The sequence below is a fragment of the Salarias fasciatus genome, chromosome 20 (assembly GCF_902148845.1).
Source record: "Salarias fasciatus chromosome 20, fSalaFa1.1, whole genome shotgun sequence".
Lineage (NCBI taxonomy): Eukaryota > Metazoa > Chordata > Actinopteri > Blenniiformes > Blenniidae > Salarias > Salarias fasciatus.
In genome coordinates, this window is record NC_043764.1 from 20,753,052 (window position 1) to 20,772,694 (window position 19,643).

The 19,643-nt window shown below is 43.1% G+C and overlaps 1 protein-coding gene across 5 annotated transcripts in view; it reads right to left on the reverse strand.

The window, feature by feature from the left end:
- Positions 1 to 19,643, reverse strand: part of anks1aa (ankyrin repeat and sterile alpha motif domain containing 1Aa) — a 73,304-nt gene that overhangs the window by 49,870 nt on the left and 3,791 nt on the right. For 4 of the 5 annotated variants that reach the window (XM_030117783.1, XM_030117784.1, XM_030117786.1 and 1 more), the window contains exons 2-4: positions 9,731 to 9,811; positions 9,366 to 9,522; positions 8,422 to 8,484 (exon numbers count right to left, since the gene is read on the reverse strand). In XM_030117783.1, coding sequence (XP_029973643.1) covers positions 8,422 to 8,484; positions 9,366 to 9,522; positions 9,731 to 9,811 — 301 coding nt within the window. The remainder of the gene's footprint in view (positions 1 to 8,421; positions 8,485 to 9,365; positions 9,523 to 9,730; positions 9,812 to 19,643) is intronic. The other variant, XM_030117787.1, reaches the window with a different exon arrangement.

Here is a 19,643-nt window from a genome sequence, read left to right on the forward strand (position 1 = left end):
AAATCTAAAAATTGCATAAGGGGACTAAAAATGGTTAGCCTGGTTTAAATCCAATTTCAGAGGACTTAATGCTCTGCGGCAAACAAATCCCTTTTTCAAAACACTAGTGTCCTCAGTCAATTTGTAGTTTTAGTTGAAAACGCTCTCATGTTGTTATATAAGAAGCGATGGGAGGGTTTTAACGTTACATTTCACTGCATAATAACCAGGATCAGCCTTATCTTCTCTGCCTTAACGCCGGCATTGTGAGGAATCAAACAATCAAGTACCAACAAGAAAAAGCTCTGAAAGCTATTTCACAAAATGGCAGCGATGACTCGCAGCCCGGCTGGGAAAGAGATTAGGATTCATACGGCGCTGCTAAGACTTCCTGGACAGTTCAAGTTTTTATGAAAATCCCATCTTCACTGCAGAGCGGCGGACGGGCGTGCAACCTCATCCTGATTTAGAACCTCGGCGCATGTCAGACATGAAGAGATTAAGATCTCCACCGCTGTCTGCTGCTGATTGACAAACCCTGCTCTAACCGAGAACATCTGGAGATTACGGCCCATTGTGTTTTCACGCTGCGTTCACTCCTGAGACGGATGAGGGGAAAAAGATGCGGAGAGGGGAGGACGCTACGATTCTCACAACCCGGGGGCCGGGAGACGGTAACGCGGTCTGACTGGCGACCTCCGTCACGTGACGCGCTGGCTGGCAGCCGAGCAAGGCAGCGGTTACGTCAGCCTGGCCCCCGGCCGCGGCGGCGGCGGTGGTGGTGGTGGTAGTAGTAGCGGTGGTGGTGGAGGGGGTGGGCTGAGCAGCTGTTGCAGCTAGTATGCCAAAGGGCTGCCCGCAGTCAGTGTAAGCCAGCATCCATAGCTGCCCGCCTGAAATCCCGCTGGCTCCCGAGTGTTCATTCAAAACCAGAGATCTCACACAAGGACGCAGGGTTTCAGTTTGTGGGAGTGTATTTTCCTGGTTTCAATTATGTAACCCTACCCTCTTTTTTTTTTTATATAATTTCATTCTGACCCTAGAATGTCTTTTAGCTCTGCAATCAATAAACAAACAACACAAACATGAGAGGAGCTTTTCTCTTTATTTTATATTTTTGAATCGTAAGCACATCTGAATCATCAGCAGCGCTTCAGAAGCAGAGCGGTTTGCTGACTTGGTTTTTTTTTTGGTCAGTTTTCCTTGACTTTTATGGTTTTGATATCTTTTTGCCACCAGGTATGAAATTATGTAGGGCAGTGTCGGGCTTTCATCCGGTTGGCCAAAAATGTTGACATGCAGAGCACAATGCATAAAAACATCTTGATCCTCAACAGCTCAGAAATCACATAAAACATGATAAACTGAATCATCCTAATTCCTACAGAGGCATACTTGGATACTAAATCGTAATTATCTTGAATTATAGACAGAGTTAATCTGCTTCTTATAGTTTTTCCTGCTGTTTTTGGTTAAGAAGTAAATTGCAGGGAAGAGTATATTCCCTCATTTGCTCTGGAACTGTGATGTAGTTCCTAAAGTGTTATTTGTGATAAATGCACGGTAGCAATAATGTAAAAGCTGGCTCTAATAATGGATATTTATGTGAACACAGTCACGCCTTGCAGTGCAAACAGGCTTTCCGTAATGAAGTGAATGTGTAACTGGCTCCTTGCCACAGACTGTAATTCTCCGTGCTATGGACTTTTTTCCTGACTTTTACAGGAAACCATATTCTCCCCTTCATATCCTCTTAATTAAATGGGACTCACTCTGAAAAAAACATCCACAACTACCCAGTCTATAAGCACTGAAGAGCTTACGGTAAATCCCATCTCCCTTCTTCCGGTTAAAGTGAAACAGAACACGTGCACTAAACAATGACATTAAAAAAAATTGTGATCCTCCAGTTAAATGACAAAACACTTCCTTCAGGGCTCTTCAAGAAGCCACTTCTTGGCAGGACGGAGACAGGAAGGAGCGCCGGAGGACGAGTGAAGAGCAGAAGGTAAGGGGAGGGAGGATGATGAGGACGGTGACAGACAGAGGGAATAAATGAACGCGCTGTCAGGCTGCAAACATCGCGCCCAGAGGAGGGACAGGAAACTCTGCTGCACTTGATAACGAGGGGAGCAGATATAAAAATATACCCCTGCTGCTGCTGCTGCTGCCATCGCAAACTTCCCCCCGTCAGCTTTTCTGAAACGCTGAACATCGGCCTGAGAGACTGCTATGCTCTGAGTTTATTTCACATCCTCTTTTCCATCTGTGAAGACATCTCTTCTAATTTTAATTTTCTTCAACCTGTTTCAAGCCTGTGGTTTTTTTTTGATGGTGTTCGATGGTGTGCAGGATCCGGCGCAGTGCGTTTAAGCCTGGGTCAGAAATATCTAGTATTAGACAAGTGACCTATTTAGGAAGATGAGGACTGGGCGAGAGGTAGCGTGATAGGAATCTGCGCAGACCAAAGGCAATATCCCTACTTATTACTACACAGAAGATATGCCAATTAACCAAAAGGAGGTCAGCGATGAGAATCACCACATGCATCTGTTCAGGCTTCTATCAAGCCTGCATTTAATGACCGGACTGATGAATATTTATGAAAAGCTTCTAAAAAACAAACAATAATATAAGGAAAAAACAACTTTATAAGGTCATGCTGAATAATTATCTTTATTATTGATGAATCAATAGCTTAGTTTCCCCATATCATGTTAGAGGGGAGTAAAAAGTATGATGTGTCAGGAAAATGTCTGGTTTTAAATTGACATAAATATTATAAAGATATTCAGTGGGAAGCTGTTACGCTTTAACAGATTTTCTCTCACATATATGAACGCTTCGATGTTTAAAGTTCATAATAAGTGCAGCTTCAACTGTTAAATTATGACTGTAGCCCTGTGGGAACACATCACAAGGTTTACTACATATTAAAAATAAGACCAAGTCTGCATGAGGCCTGGTTAGATCTATTTATTATTGATTGCCTACACACAGAAAAAAAAAGGAAAAAAACATCAGCTTTTAGGCAAACACATCTGTCAACTGTGGCTAAAACTGACTAACTTAGCTAAGTGCACCGTGTACACATGCTTTTATGTCTGGATGTTATCCTGGGCCTTCATGGGAACAGGCACAACAATATATTCTTTTTGATACGGGTCTATAAATACAAGTAAAGCAAACACCTATGTTGCAGAGTATTAGCATTAGCCATCGCCTAAAAATACATCAGCCTATCAAATATAAACATAAAATGGTTTCATTTAAATAATTTTCAAGTGTAATTCAGGATTTATGGTTTAGTTCAAAATTGCAAAAACCTCACTGTCTTAAAACGACAACAAAAACATTTGTGGCTGAACCTGTAAGGCTATGCTGCTGTTTCTCTTTAGCTCCTCTGTAGTAAAAATTACATTAAATTATTGATGATGTTTTGACCTTATTTCAAGTTTATTTATTTGCACCCTTGCAGCCTCACATACAACAGCTAAAGGTGGCGAAAATTGCTAAAAATGGCTGAACGAAAGTAGCCCAAATGTCTAAAACAGCTCAAAAAGCAGGAGAGCGCCACAACAGCCAAACATCTCGAACCGCCAGGAAGGGAACAAGGGAAAGAAATGACTAAAATGGCAAAATCTACTAAAAATAGTCCAGAAAGAATAACAGGGCTCAAAAGTATGTAAACATATAAAATGTTCAAAAGTTATGAATTCTAATTATGAAACACAATACATTGTAGTTCAGATCCAGTTATATATGTCAGCGGTTATTCACTCAGCCTCATGAGCTGTTATCCTCATTTTCAAGGTTGCAGCTGCAAAAAAAAAATGTTTGTTTGCAGGTGAAGAAACAAACCTAATCTAGCCAGAAATGCTAAAGAGCCCTGTTCTAGAGCAGCATGCGCTGACCCTGTGTAACCTCGACATTCAATCGCTGAGGTCAGGAGAGGTCAGTTTGCGGTCAGCGCTCTCCTGCTAAGGTGCCTGAAACATGAAAGTGACCAAAACACAGAGGACACCGTCAGAGCGGTGTAATGAATAAACAGCAGTCTGGCTCTCTTCCTGCCCCAGGACGACAGAGGAGTGGATCCAGTCCAAACTGATTTCTCAGGTGTCCGTGATTAGGAGCCGCGAGTCTGTCGTCCTCCACCGGCTCTGGAAAAACTCACCGCAAACACACACACACACACACACAAACACACAGGCTTACTCTGCACAAACACAGCATCTCTCCACTGGGTCGCTCAGCACCACGGGAGGACCAATAAACCGTGACACTGTTACTATGACAACGTCCCACCTCTTCCTCTCCTCAGCAGAGGAAGCTCTGGGAGGTGGGAGGAGGAGGAGGAAGAGGAGGAGGAGGGGGCATATACCCATTTACACACACACACACACACACACACACACACACACACAGAGAGAGAGAGAAGCGTGTCATGGCAATCTCTCTTTGATGCTGATGCAAGTCGAAGGGTACACTGAAACCCTCCCATCTTCCTCCCCCCCCCCCTCCTCTTCCTCCTCCTCATGAGATGGCGACTCTGGTAGCGGAGTGTGATGAGACGTGAGGCAGGACGCACCCACTGAGTCACATGACGCCATCAACCGTGACCACAACCCCGGCCGGGTCAACCACACAGCGTCCGTGTTTCTGATTTATTCATAACGCTGTGTCAATTATTCAGGCTCCTGACCAGGTAGCGGCGCCCCCGAAACTATCCAAAAAGAGTTCAAGACCTCGCTCAAAGAGAGAAACCCATCAAGGAAGGGTAGACCGAAAGGAAACCACTGCAGGAGAATTCACACTCTGACATACATAAGAAGTCCAGCCTTCCCATCCAAACGCTAAGAAGATTAGTCCTGGGGAAATGTGACAATGTACAAAAATAGTGTGCAGCTTTATCTACAGGCCCGGGTGGGTTTCCAGCTCTGCCTGCAGAAAATCAAATCAGCGAGCGGCCAGCGTGTTCACGCTGCTCACAGCACCCAGTGCGAGGCCCACGCTGTCAGAGATACTGTCAGCGCCGCCGTCCTGCCGCGGCAGACAGGCTGCTACACGGGCTTCCCTCCTGGAAAACTGCAGGTGCTTCACAGAAAGCCGTCACTTCCTCCTGAGCCAGTGAAAGAAATACGATATTCTTGGAGTGAAAGGGTGGTATATTAACTAAATAATTTCAGTAAAAAAATGTATTTTTATGATTATTATAACAAGAAGAGTCATCAAGTCATGTCAGCCGCCCTGAGAGAATCTACAGTGGTCCCAACAGATTCACACTGCACACACACTCACACATCAAAAGGTAAGGACTGCCGTGTAAGGTGGTCCATCTCCAGCAGGAGCAACGTGAGATTCACTAATTTGCTCAAGGACACTTGGCCACCACCCTTGGAACTGGAAGACCACCCACTCCACCAAAGGAGACGTCCCGACATCCACAGGCTGAAACTTCTCAGCGCTGCTCGTTAAAATTTGCTGCTTCACACAAAACAGTGAGTGAGTGAATAGAAGTAATTCATGTGTGGAAGTTAAAGTCAATTCATTTTCTAATTTTCGGGGAAGAGTTTGAGTCATGCGGACGACCTGATGCAGGTACAGCAGGTGTACTGAAACTTCATTTGAACCGTTGCAACTTCATGATTTCATGGTTCTGTTTCTGTTTGTCGAGTGAGAGCGTACGCTCATGTACAGACAACAGTACGGCGTAAACATTCAAGCCCCTTGTCTTTCACTGACAGTTATTAGAGTGGTGTGGCTTCCAATTGGAAGGTTGTGGGCTCGATTCCCCGCCCTCTCTTGTCTCTCGGTCATATTGTCCTCGAGTAGAACCGAACCTCAAGCTGCCAATCGTCGCTCTCACTAAGAATGTGTGTGTGTGTGTGTGTGTGTGTGTGTGTGTGTGTGTGAATGTGATGGATCATGTGAAGCGGCTGCTCAGCATCATGAGACTGCTAAAGTACCAAAGTTCACGTCCAAATATAGGTCAGTCAGTATCTGATGGATGTTAGAGTCTCTGCTGACGATGGTGAAGTAAACATGCAATCTGTCAAAGAAGTACTGTTAAATTCAAAACGTGTGAGTAGCCAAAGCAGCCTTCTGGAATAAGTCATTGTTATTATCTATTCACGCACTACTGACCACGACCTTTTCATGCGTGCGCAAATACTCTGCATTCCAGAAAAGTGGCTGTTATTCTTCTGTTCCACAGAGTCAATTAATTTTACATGAACTTTACTAATTTCAGAAATTAACTGATGGCATCTAGCTACTTTTAGGACAACGAGAAGCCACTTTTATTAGTGTTTTTATTACTATTACGTTCGGACGGGACGGCTGTGATCAGCTCAGTGTCATTTGTTATTTTTGTAGCGTTGGTGTTCTTTGGTGTTAAAACTCATATCTGGGGCATTGGTTGAGTACGAGTTAAGAACTGAGGACTGGGTCAGGGTTTAGTTCCATTTAGCGCAGTCACAATCCCTGCAAAGCCTCAATGTATTTAAGACAAAATGTAACAGGATATTTACTTTAAAAGATGGGGTTTCACCTTTTTTTTTTCCTGTTATCAATAACATTTGTCGACTGTTAAGAAGACTACAAATGGTTTTTATGTTGTTTCGCTCCGCCCCACACAGACTGCAATGATTTCAATATGTGACATTCCTGTCAAATAATATAATAACAACATGATTAGTGATAAATACAATCATTCAAGGGGAAATGTTGAATCCAAGAATCCAGAGCAATATGGCCTAATCTGAGAGGCTGACATGCAGAGCATGACAAAATGCAGAAATTGTAATGTGTATATTTTGCTTGTTGATCTTGCTATAATGACAAATTTTCAATATACTGTACAGTCCTAGTCAAAACAGATATCGCAATGTGTCCAAAAAAAACAAACAAAAAAAAAAAAAATAATAATCTGAATCCCCAAAAAAGAAAAAAACCTGAAAGGTTTGCCCTCCGGTCAGCTTTGCACTCACACTGACAGTTTTAACATTGTACTGTTGTGATAAATATTCTGCCACATAACTTCCACAGGAAGTCACCTCACCAGGCCAGATGCAACACAATGCCTCTTAACAAACTGATATAGTATCTTTTTGTACCTGCAGAAAAATCTCAAAACAACAGATCATAAAATGTACTGCTGTGTCAAAACAGCAGCGGGAATTCCTCCATTGTGCAGATCAAATATAATCTAGTGCGAGGAGACGGTGCCTCTGAAAGCCTGTCGCATCCTGTGTTTGGTCTCTGTGGAGCTCTTTAGACTCTGCTGCTATTCACGCTTCAATTGCACAGCGCCACTGAATAATTCTGAGCAAACTAAAGCCTGCCTTTCAAGCAGCCTGATGTGTTTCTTGAGCACCAGCTTTCAGATCACAGCGTTCGCGCTTTCAGAAATGGAGCCACATAAAATACTTAATATAGAGCATATCATGCAGTTCTAGTTGTAGGACAACTGTCTTCTTTTTTTAACATGTATTGTGTCCATTTAACAGAAAAGCATCCATATTTGCTAACTTGTGCAAATCTAAATTTTCTCCTCTGTTATACACAATAATGACAGTACAAACTCTTATGCTGATTGCAATAGATGTCATTTTTGTAGCATTTCTCATAACATAACACTGTGACTGCACCTTGGCAAGAACAAACCATATTTTCTTCCCGTTACTGGTTACTGAATCTGATAAAAAACTAATGTTTAAACAATCTTTCGAAAGGATTTAAAAATAATTCAACTAGAAATGGTGGAATTTGTGACATTTTGGGACATAATGCAAACAATTTGATTGTACAACTGGCATGCAATATACATATCTATATGGTGATTTTAAGTCTTGAAATACACTTCAACTTTAAAATGGGTTCAATAAGTTAATTTACATCTATTTTAGAGGGTTAAGCTTAACATTTGTTCATCAGTTGGTTTTGACATGAATCCTGGCAACAAGACTTCATTACGACTGATATACCGTTTGGAAAACATGATAACTGTTTATATCAATCTAAAACGTGTCACAACAAAAGAAGATTTTTCACGACAACCTGCGATATGGTTGCTTTTTTTTTTAACATATACTGAACTTTCTGTCGATCTAAAGCATGAAAAAAAACCTTGATCCCGATGAAACGGATAACACTCCTACGACATACTGCAAACAGATTAATGTCTGCGATCGGTGGCAGATTTACCTGTGCTAATCACACAATCTCAGTGAAACTGGATATCTGAGGAGAACATGGGTGGAAAGAGCAGAGAGCAGAGATCGATTGATAGTGAGTGAAATTAAAAGCCTCCCCATATCTCTTCAGCAGAATGGCCTCTGAAGCAGCAGCACAACCGAACCCAAGCACAGCAAGCCGACACAGCAGAACAGCGAAGAGGCACTTTCAGAGGGGAAAACATTCTCTGCAGCACTGTGTACACACCTTGGCATTAATATAGGGGTCAAAGGGCCCACAGCGTTTGAACTCTTTATGGTCTACAGAGCTCTGGGAGGGAGGAAGAGAAGATAGGTCGATGGACAAGCAATGAACGAATGAGTGACGGGTCACAAATGAATCAAACTGAATAAAAAGAAGAAAAAAACATATATGTATCAGCTTTGAGTTAATCAACAATCAGAAGTCATGAACAGGAAGGAAGAAATGACACAAAATGAGATGCCGTGCCGTGCAATTGACCTCACAGTTACGTCTCAAAGTGGCTTGTATCACTTTTATGAGTTTACAAAGCTCATAATGGGTCATTTCTCCTCATCCCAAACAGGACAGGCCAGAGATGGATTCTATCTGGAGGACGGTCTGTGCAGTAAGCAACCAAATGACATGTCGGATATAGGAGTTAAAATGGTTAGAGGAAACAGGCACTCTTCACATTAGCATGGCGTCAAAGCGCTTCCAAGAATCACATTGTCAAAGGAGAAGTCAGACTCATGATGCGCTGAGGTTAATGCACTCTCGTGTTCTTTTGACAGTCACATTCTAAGACAGCTCATGCCATGCTGAACTGGAAATTGCAGAAAAAAAAATAAGCATTTTGTTTCTAAAAATGTCCTTTTTTTTTCAACTGGGGACAAAATTAACTTCCTATGATGGATGAATAAACTATTACGACACCGTTATAGAGGCCAACAAACGTGTTGAGTAAAGGGCCGCTAGTATAAAGCCATGAGTAAGACAATACCATAAAGATAAAAAAGTTAACACAGTCAGAAAAAAAATTGCAGAACAAGTCAATTCAGAAATGACATGAACTCACAACTACCTTCCCTAAAGGAATTAACAGCTAACAAACAAAACCAGAACTGCAAGACTGACCAAAAAACAACAGGCATGCATGCTGACACAGAGGACTGAATGCGATTTCAGACCTGCTCGTTGAGTTTCGGGTGTGAAGGTCCCTGGTGAATGAGGAGCTTTACGATGTGCTCGTCCCCCTTCCACGCAGCCAGGTGGAGGGGGTAGCAGCCCTTGTTGTCTGCAATGTTGGTCAAGGCCTCGTTTCGCAGCAGCGCCTCCACCACGTCGCTGGAGATGAGCGAATGAAAGGACAGAGCAGGTCAGAATGAACCATGCTAATAAACACGCACAGCCTCGGCAAACAGCCAATCAATAGAGCTCTGGTCCCGGAGGGTCAATTGTTAGTGAGGGAAGACCTCATTTCATTCAGAGCATAAACACCAGAGCTGAAACGGGCTTTTCTCCCAATTCCCAAAGTCATTTATCATGGATCTACCTGTGTCCATTAAGGGCGGCGTGATGGAGCGGCGTGTATCCAGTGCTGTCCACACAGTTCACATTGGGTCCTCTCCAGATACTGTTGAGGAGAAATGATCGTTAGAGCTTCCAAAAAACAAACACACAAACAGCAGTGGTAAAGAGAAAAACAGGTATTTACAAAGAATGAAAAAAGAAATTCAAGTTGCTTATGTGTCAGGTGTTTAGAGAGACATTTCTGATCTATCTATATATGGAAGGTTCTTCTTGTGCAAAGTCATGTTCGAGCTGAAGTTCACTGAATCCACCATTAACAGAAAGGTTACAACCAGGACAGCTCATCACAGAGACAATACAGAGACACACACATATACGGTTATTTTAAGGTCACGCATTACTTAACACATGTCTCAGGACCAAAGTAAGTCATGAGTAAATAAAAAATGCTTTGCTAATCTCATAAACTGATTTTACTCTGAATATGACTTGACATCTTAGACTGGTTGTGGATATTCTCAGAAGATTCTTCTTGCTTTTGGCACTTTACAGTTAGGAGCTGCAACAGCAGATCTTCCAGGACCCCCATGTCCTCCCTCACTTCTTCTTCTTCGCTCTCCCGTCCTCCACGCAGGACAAAACCATCTCATCTGTTTCACTCTCCCACCAAACTGTCTCACATTTGAAAATCTTTGCATTTTATGGTAACACTTTATTTGAAGCCCCCCTGTATAACACATTATAAGTACATTTATAAAGCATTATAATGCCATTATAACATGTCTAGCTATAGTTATAAACATTCATAAATGATCACAATGCCAGGACCTAACCCTAACCCTAGTTATAAAGCATTGTGATCATTTATGAGTGTTTATAACTACTTATAATGTGTCATACTGGGTGCTTCAAGTAAAGTGTTACCTAAAAGACAACTCTTCATTAGTTTCATTGTTTGAATGTATAATGTTGCTTTTTTGCATCCTACACAGTGGGAAGATGCAAAGTCTGCACAGAAAAGCCCTGGTCATACACACATGAACTGGAAACAGAGGTTGTGGTCATATTGTCACACTCATTTGATGAGGATTCATTTCAAATCTAAGTTGCAGGGAGTGTGTTGAAGCTTAGGAAGAAAAAGCGAAGTGGGGAAACTGTGCACCTGAATGCAGTGATTGTGCTCTGTCACTTTACACCGACGCACACGCACCGCGCCAAACAAACACAGCCGATCCCTCTGCAAAGTCTTTAATTGTGGGTGTGACTGATTATGTTGTGATTGCTATCTCGGGGTCTTGTTCTCACACAGCTGCTGCTTCACATCACAGCCCAGCAAGTATGTAGGTGAGTTCAGAGCGGCGCGGCCTCCCCAGAGAAACACGTCGGCTGTGAAAAACACTCAACCAGCTGCAACGTCGGTGCAGGAAACCAGGAGAACAGTGCACTATCGCCGCCGAGCAGCGGCTAAGATGAGCTAATGTTGCTTTTATCTTACAGTAACTCTGTGAAACCAAAGCTTGCTTATTCTGGGACAGAAAAAAAGGCTTTTGTTACGCACAACAAACAAAGCGCTGGCTGGGAGCCAAAAGGCACGGAAGGGGTGAGAGCGAAGACAGGCCGGCATTGGTCCAGACCTCTCATTCATGCGGGCTGAACCCGGCTGTCAGTCCGGATTGGTTCGTTTCTTTTCATTTGCAAAGAGCGACGTGGTGGGGAGAAAAGAGAGGGACGGGCCGAGCAATTTAAGAAGCTAAAGCATGTCTGGTGAAACTGAGTGCCAGGACGGGATGTGAGGCTCTCTGAAAGACCTTAACACATCCTAAATAAATCATGTGACAAGGAAATCCCAGCACTGGTGAACCAAATATCAGGGACCAGAGTCATTTGCTATACAGAAAGAGAATTAGAGCAAAACAGCTGGGCCTCGCAGAGAATCAATCATACATGGGGGCATTTTTTGTGCTTTAAAAAAAGAAAACCTCAGAAATATATTATAGAAAACGCTTTAAACAAACACAGCTCCATCCTGACTGGGCTGCTGGAAGAGCTTCGTGAATTAGTACTCACTCCGATCTGATGCTATAGGGAGCCATTTCTATGAATGAAGCCTTTGGAGAAAAGAAAGCCGCACGGACTATTTGTCAATCTTTTTTAGAGCTGAAATTAACTTAAGCGCCAGCTCCAGGAGTCCAGTGCAGTAGACACTGATCTATAACATATTCGGCAAGAGCTATGCGGGGCTGCGGGATATTTAAGATGCACATACTGTATCTGGGCTCCACTGCCACTGAGTCACTTTGCTCGGCGCACACAGCTCCGATTTTGTCGCAGTAATGGCTGTTTTGTCCCCCTAAAATACATCTCCCATTATAGCTCTCGGAGCAGCCTGCAATTACACAGTCAGAGCCGTCTCATTAAATAAGTGTCTTGAAGGGCTCCGTAGCCTGCAGAACAATAAGCCTGACGGAGCACACACACACACACACACACACACACACACACACACACACACACACAAAGGGACGCGAGCGCTCTACTACTCACAACCTAAGCTGTTTATTTCTTACAGCGGGCCTGCTGGGTCTCATCTTACCAAGTCATGCAGTCATGGGACATCAAAAGCAACGCTGGGAGGAAATACTGGAGCAGAGGGGGGGGGATGTGATGGGAGGAAATGCTGGGGACCGATAATTTTCTGTCAAAGGAGGGGAATATGTGCGAGCTAAGATTATGTCAGCTCTTAAACCATCACACATACTATAGACACTTACAGAGCTCTGGATTCATTGTTTCTTTCAGCAGGGGAAACACAGCAGCATTGTCTTGTGCATGGCCGGTGAAAACATCAAACGGGGGGAGAAACAAGAGAGAAACAGACCTCTAGTCGCTGTCCTAGATAAAATAGTTATGTAACTGCTTAGAGGGGGGGAAAAAAAAAAACCCATATACAAATTAACATAAACACGAACAGAGCAGTCGCAATAACTGAAGGATTTCTCCAATCAGCCAGAGGGCAGCAATGATGATCAGAGCAGTGCACGATTATTCACCTGATTACCGTGACGTTTTGATCCTATTGCACACACTGTCATAAGCAGGAGAACAGTCAGACCTGTGCTTCATGCTGCAGGAGAAAAGTGATCACAATACTGTGCGTTCGATCTAAAGTCACAGATGTGGCAGCAATATATGTTATTATAAGCTTAAAGAGGCCCGTCAGTCAGAAATAACATGAGGTCAACTGTCATTAATCTACAGTCGTACCACAGAAAGATTTTGACAGCGTATTAAAGGTAATCAGTAAGTAATATCTATTTCAGTTTAAAATTGGCATTACTATGACTCAGAAACATATGCTCCATATGTACATGTGAATAATAAATTATTAGCACCTGGAATATACATCAACCACCTTTGATCACAGTTTGTGACACTGTTCTTTTTTTTCATGTTGTTAAGAGTGTTAGAGATTTCACATCACTAATCGGTTCAATTCGTTGTTACTTCTGAGATAGAGCGGCCATCTCTCACTGTTCTGCTCACCAGATGAAGCTAGTAACTGTCACATTTCCTCCCTTGTTGATCGAAACCGATTTGTCAATTTTAGAAGTAATCGTAATGAAAATGTCGCACAGAGACGTTACAATAGTGTCACATCACGGCGAATCGTCACAAAGCAGCGTTATTTCACTGCCTCGGTATTTCAGCTCTAATCAGCGACACGGCTCTTCATTAATCCCATCAAACCACCTCCCTGCAGACCAAATGAAGATGTCTGCTTATTGCTTTTCTTTTGTGTGTGTGTGTGTGAGTGTGTGTGTGCTGTCATAGTATTCCAGTCCACTATTAGCCGAGCTGCCTGCAGCAGCAGCTTTACAAGTGTTACGTCCTCTGAGCATTTTGGCAGCGTGGCACTCAAGGGCATGAGTCAGAGTGGTGCTTGGCAATCCACTTCATCCTCTTACTACGGCTCACGACCAACCCAACCGAGGGACGGGGGCTTAGGCCCCGCAGCAGGGCGACGGGCAAAAACAGAGTTGATTTGGTTTGGGAGGGGGTACATTCATGGGAACTGACTGAGGAATTCCTGTTTGAAAGGCTGAGCTAATCCTCAATCTGCCCGAGGGAATATCAGCGGGATGAGGGCGAAGTTTGAAAGAGATTCTGGGGGGCTGTAATTCTGGTGTTTGTGCAAAGCCCGGCTATTACGAGAGAAGGACATGTTCCCGCTTTCATGTATTGTTTACATAGGTTTTGTTAATATTAGTCACACATGCTAAAGAGATTTTATGTCGAGTCTCGCAGGCCACGTTTGCAGATTGAGACATAAAGTTTTAAAATCCAAACGTCACTGAGCTCAGGAATTAAAAAGCCTTTTGACTCACGTCCAGTGAATTTGTCCGATTATTAGCTGGTGCATTTAGATGAATGGTGGTGCAGCGTTGGGGGAAGAACATAGCGCCCACAGGCACCTGCTAACCCACCGGGACCTTCTGACTGGTCCGCAGGGCCTGCTCTAAAAACAGTCCTGATAAACAACAGGATTTTAAACTGCCTAAACTCCCTTTTCTGCTATCATTTTATTGTTTTCTAATCATAAGACAATTGACAAAGCATCAAGCTAGAACGGTAGAACATCATCACATTATAGACTGAAACATTATTCATATGGAAAGATTTATCAATTCACTCAAAGATGCACCACACTACATTAATTTGCCAAGTGTCTTCATTTTAAAAAGTAGAGCAAAAAAAACCCCTTTAATTGCATTAAATTAAAAAAAAGCTAAATAAAACACAAAATGATTCCCCATAAAATTCAGAGTTAAATACAGATTAATGAGAAAATCAAAATTCAACAATTCAAATAAAGGAGCAAAGGATCATAAACTGATGTAAACACTCAAATATGCAGGTCAAGGCCAGTCTTCTATAGGTCAAGAGAGCAAACTTATCAACATCTATAACAGCAATTAAAGTACTGTATTCAACTCGAGACTAAAAAACCTGGACTATCTTTTGAGGTGAGACTGATAAGGAGAGGTAATAAAATAAAGCTCTTGTTGACATGACTCTACCTCTGCCCTTCTGAAAAATGCCAGACATTAAAGTAGATGAGTCATTCATTCATGATTCAGCAGCACCCAAAAAATTGAACATCTCTTCCGTAAACAAAAGAACATTTTTCCTGAAAAATAAGAAATATGTTTTTCAACAAAGGCAGGTTGACTCCTGACAGGATAAAGTGCTCAAAAAATAAACTCTCAAAAGTATTTCATCAACAGGAACACTTGCCTCCCTGGCATCGCTACATCACTTTTAAAGATTTTTTTGTCAGGAAAACCAGTATATCAACCTCTGACGGTTCTAGACGTGAGCGCTGACATGTGACAACACGTGTCGCCAGCACTGAGCAATCTCTCTGATGGCGAACTGGCGGCTGGAATGCAGGAGAATTTACGATCCAGCTTGCTCAGCCGTCTTACTCCTCGGCCTCCATTAGTGATCACCGTATCTGGATTAAATGCAGCAGTTTGTTCGCTTTGTAGGCGAAGCTCACCGAGTCTGAGACCCGGCTCTGCAGCCTCCAAACATCTCGGCTAGCGACAGACGCTAACGTAGCTCAGAATACTCCAGTATGACCGCTGAGCTGCTTTTCTTTGGGATAAAATCCTCTAACTGTGCTTCTGGTTCTGCTGAGGCCGTTTTTAAGACACCAGTTTGTTTGTGTGTCGAGCCTGAACTGGATGAAACAGAATGGATGGATGGATGAATAAATATGAATCATAGCTTAAATCTTCAGAAAAGTGCTGAAAAGGTTTGACTGATTGATTTTATTTTCAAATACATTTAATAGCAGCTGCAATTCTGGTGACAGTGTGGAAAAATAAAAATATCTGTCCTCAATCAGTCCAAATTACACAAGAGTAACACAAAATATTTCATCCATGCTGTTTGAATAGTGGAAAAACTTCATTTGTTGCAGTTTTTTATTCCATAATTCTGTAAACCTAAGTTGAATTGAGAGATAAACAATATTTACTAAATATTTTCATCATAAATAAGCAGAGTTACTAGTTTTAGTGGCTGTTTCTACAAAAAAAAAAAAAAAAAAAGATTTTCGCCAAATCCCAGGTGCAAATATCAGCTTGTTTATTTATGGATCCCTAAAGGAATGGGAGAGCGAGTAGCTTCAAGCAAATAAAAACCCAGGTGAGTGTGAGCCCAGTGTCAAATAAACAGATTTGTCCTGCAGCCTATTAGCGCTGCGACCACACTGCCAGGGATTAGTCTGGCCCGGGGCGCCGAGCCCAGCAGCCACTGGCGCATGTCAGCCACCGTGAGGGAAATTGTGCCTAATTATGCGTACTGCTGGCGGGCGCTGAAACCAGATGCCCTGCTGCCAAACAGTCAACCTGAACATCTTCTCCTCAGCAGAGGATGGAGCACCTGCCAGAGACCAAACAAAATAAAATAACTGAAGACGCCACGTCAGGACTGAAGACTGTATTTAAGCAGCACATATTCACAATTAAATGTATTTCAGGCCAAATTAAAGAGCGACCTGTTTCACCAGTTACACAGCACTGAGAGACAAATTGAAAAACACAAGAAATGTACAGTGGAACCACGATAGGAAGTCAGTGATTAACACGCCTTCGAACCTCTTCAGCTCGCTGAATTTCCAGATCATGTGCTTCCAGTTCGGGGGCTGCTTAAACTGTTTATTTTTCAAGAGTCCTTTATCACTTCTTATTGCATTAGGCTGCTCAACAGTAGCCCGAAACAGAGCGTTACAGTTCCCCGACCGACTGATTAATGTGGCAACATGCTTGTTTTGTAACTTCCTGCAGGTGATCCGGACGGTGGCATCTTGAGCTCTGCAGGTGTTTGGTCAGAAAAGGTACAGAGTTCTGAAATTTGAAATGATGATGGAGAAGAATATTGAGAATTGTTACAGTGTTTACAGAGTACCGAGTCAAAAGTGAAAGTGCTGGCCGTAGTAATGCAGGTCAGCTGCTCCACTGGCAGCCGATCATGTGATCCGCGTTTAATTCAATTTACCTGGATGGCATAGCTGCGCTCAAAGCCTGTTTCTCATAAACAATAAAACAAACCAATGTAATAAATGAAAAACCCATATTAGCTACATCAAAGTAGATTAAAAAGGTTGGAATATTATGGTTATATTCAGTAGCAGGGACATAAACGATTAGTTCTGATGACGTGCAAGGTTTTCTAACTGGATAGAACAACAGTTGATGCTCATGCAGCAAACCACTGTTTCATTTCCCCACAGACGCTGTGATATGTTTCCATTCAGGTTCAGGCTTCAACAAAGAAAGGCTTCAGAGCCTGAATAAAACTAGTCTTCGAGTATGAGTATGAGTATGATATGAAGAGTTCATTCACTACTCATCCTTTTTCAGACAAGTGGAAATGCAGCACGTGACAATAAACATACCGAGAATGTCGAAAGAAACCGGTTCGGATCCAGTTAAAATCGATGGAAAACCAAACAGCAGAGACACAGTGGCTCATTAGCCCTCCACACAGCCTGATTGAGTCTTCAGAGCTCACAAATGCACCATGGTGAGCGGTTCACAGTGCATCTGTGTGAGAGCAGGAAGTGTGAATAAACCACGCGCATCCCGACACCGTGATCAGAGCGGTCCGAAGGGATCCAGCAGAATCAGAATGACGAGCATGAAAAATGCAGGTGGCAGGCTGAAAAAGTGGGATGAGTTTAACAAAAAGGAAAAAAAAAGGAAAGGAGGGAAACAAGATGGGGGTGTGCACACTAGAGAAAAGCGATTTCAACCACAGCCTGTCCTTCAAACCTTTCCCACACTGATTTCACAGCAGATGCCACAGCTCAACCAAACACATCCGGAGTGTCCACACTGGCGTCTGCCGAGCATTTTTTGAGAAAGAGTGGGCTCGATTTCTTTAAAAATCCCACTGAATGGAGGCACAGTTATTTTCAGTTGTGCTGACAGCCCACTTCTGTAAATAGGGTTTGTGTGTGAACCAGTTTTCATGGCTGATTTTGTAGAATACTGAAACAAAAAGCAGTTCTCTGTGACTGCTGATATTATCTTCCTCTCACCTTGTTAATGACAGGCTGCAGGTTTAAATATGGTGCCTTTCACCGTTACCCTCTGTTGCCAGTCTGCTTAGTCATGCTGATACTAATCCACTCCAGTCAGGTCTCTTTTACAGGTTCTCACAATCCGCAACACAAAAGGGTTCTTTTTTTTTTCTCTCCTTCAAAAGAACTGGGTTAATTTGTTTCCTGTTTCACACACACACACTGACGGAGGGCAGCGCCGTTGCCCCGGCTCCAAATACTGCACATCTGAAATCCGTAGGTGGAGTCGAGGTTGCTGCGGGCCCAGCAGGTGGGCAAGAGGACTGCTGAGAGCAGCAGAGTGGGAGAGAAAAGAAGACGCCAGCCAGCACAGGCCAGACGGATTGAAAGTGTCTGGGCTGGGGAGGCCTGAGCGGGACGGGCGGCCATGGCTGACGTCACGCAGTCGCTGTGGCACCTCTTCTTCCTATAAATGGTTTTCAAATTAACGCCATACAAAGAGGAAAAAAAAAAAAAAGTGCCACAATCTCACAGCAGACCTTATCTGTTCCATTTGTCGTGATAAGGACTTCAAGAGCGAGGGGTGAAACAGAGTTCACATAAATAAACAGATGTACGAGTGGGTCTCATATCAGACGTCTGTTTCTTAGGAAACTGGAAAGGATGCCGAGTTCTTTCAGAAAAGAAGAAAAATACAAGACTAATGCTTATAAAGTCATGTTATGAGCTTGCAGAAACACAGACACACTCATTCAAACCCACAAGCACGCTCACTTTCAACTTCAATCAATTTCTATCACGGAAAATAACAGATTATCTGTGTTTTTCACTTCATCTGTCAGAAGTCATAGTGTTTGTTTATCATTTTCCTTAACTGCCTCTCCTCTCCTAGCACAATTTTCTGTCTGAATTTTAATGTTCTCTGAGCATGATGTGCATGTAAACAAATAGTTTTCATTTAAGCATTTTTGGAAAGTTGACCTTGAGTGCAGGAGGACCGGGTTCAGAGTTACGCCACTCTGGAAGCAGCCATTGTTGTTATTGTCTATCTACTCATGCATGCAGAGCAGCAGCACATCAGCGAAGTTGTGTTTTCCGCCATCCTCACACAACCCTACACCTTTTATCATTCAGACATCTTCAAAGTGGTCTTTTCCCTGAGAAACTGATAGAGAGATTCCTGGCCCACTAAGAGGAAATCTATTTTTAGTCCCGTACCATTAGTTTGAAGTGACACTAAGTGAAGAGGACACTGTAGATGTAAGTTTCTGCTCCTCCACACACACACACACACACACACACACACATGGAATTCATCACTACCGGGTGTCTTTCTGGTGGCTTTCTCAGACTACTCAAACGTGAGCTGTGAACATAAAACATTGAGCAGAGCATCCCAAACTCGGATGCTCCAGGAATGCTAACATGGCGGTGTTAGATTTCCCAGCTACGACTGCTCCCTCCTGGGTTGAACCAGCTACAGTTCCTCAGAGTTCAGAGGTCAAGAAATGATGAAATGTGACTGCCATGCCTCCTGTTTACCCAGATCCTTCAGACACTTGTGGAATGATGTGGGGCCAGCAGTGTAAAAACAGACGAAACCTGCGCGTTAACACCAACTGTCTGCAGGAGCAGCTCGAAGGGAGACACAGTTGGCGTAGGCTTTCAGCTCCTATGTTGAAGAGTGAAGAGCAGAGAGTGTCTGAACCCCTGCTGTGAGCCTGTCATTTGTACACACACCAGTCCCGCAGAGCACCTTCACACATACATGCACACAGGTCCTAATGAAAAGGAAAGCAAGAGCGGGCCGGGCAGCGTTATTGAAAGGGCAGAGCGTGATAGT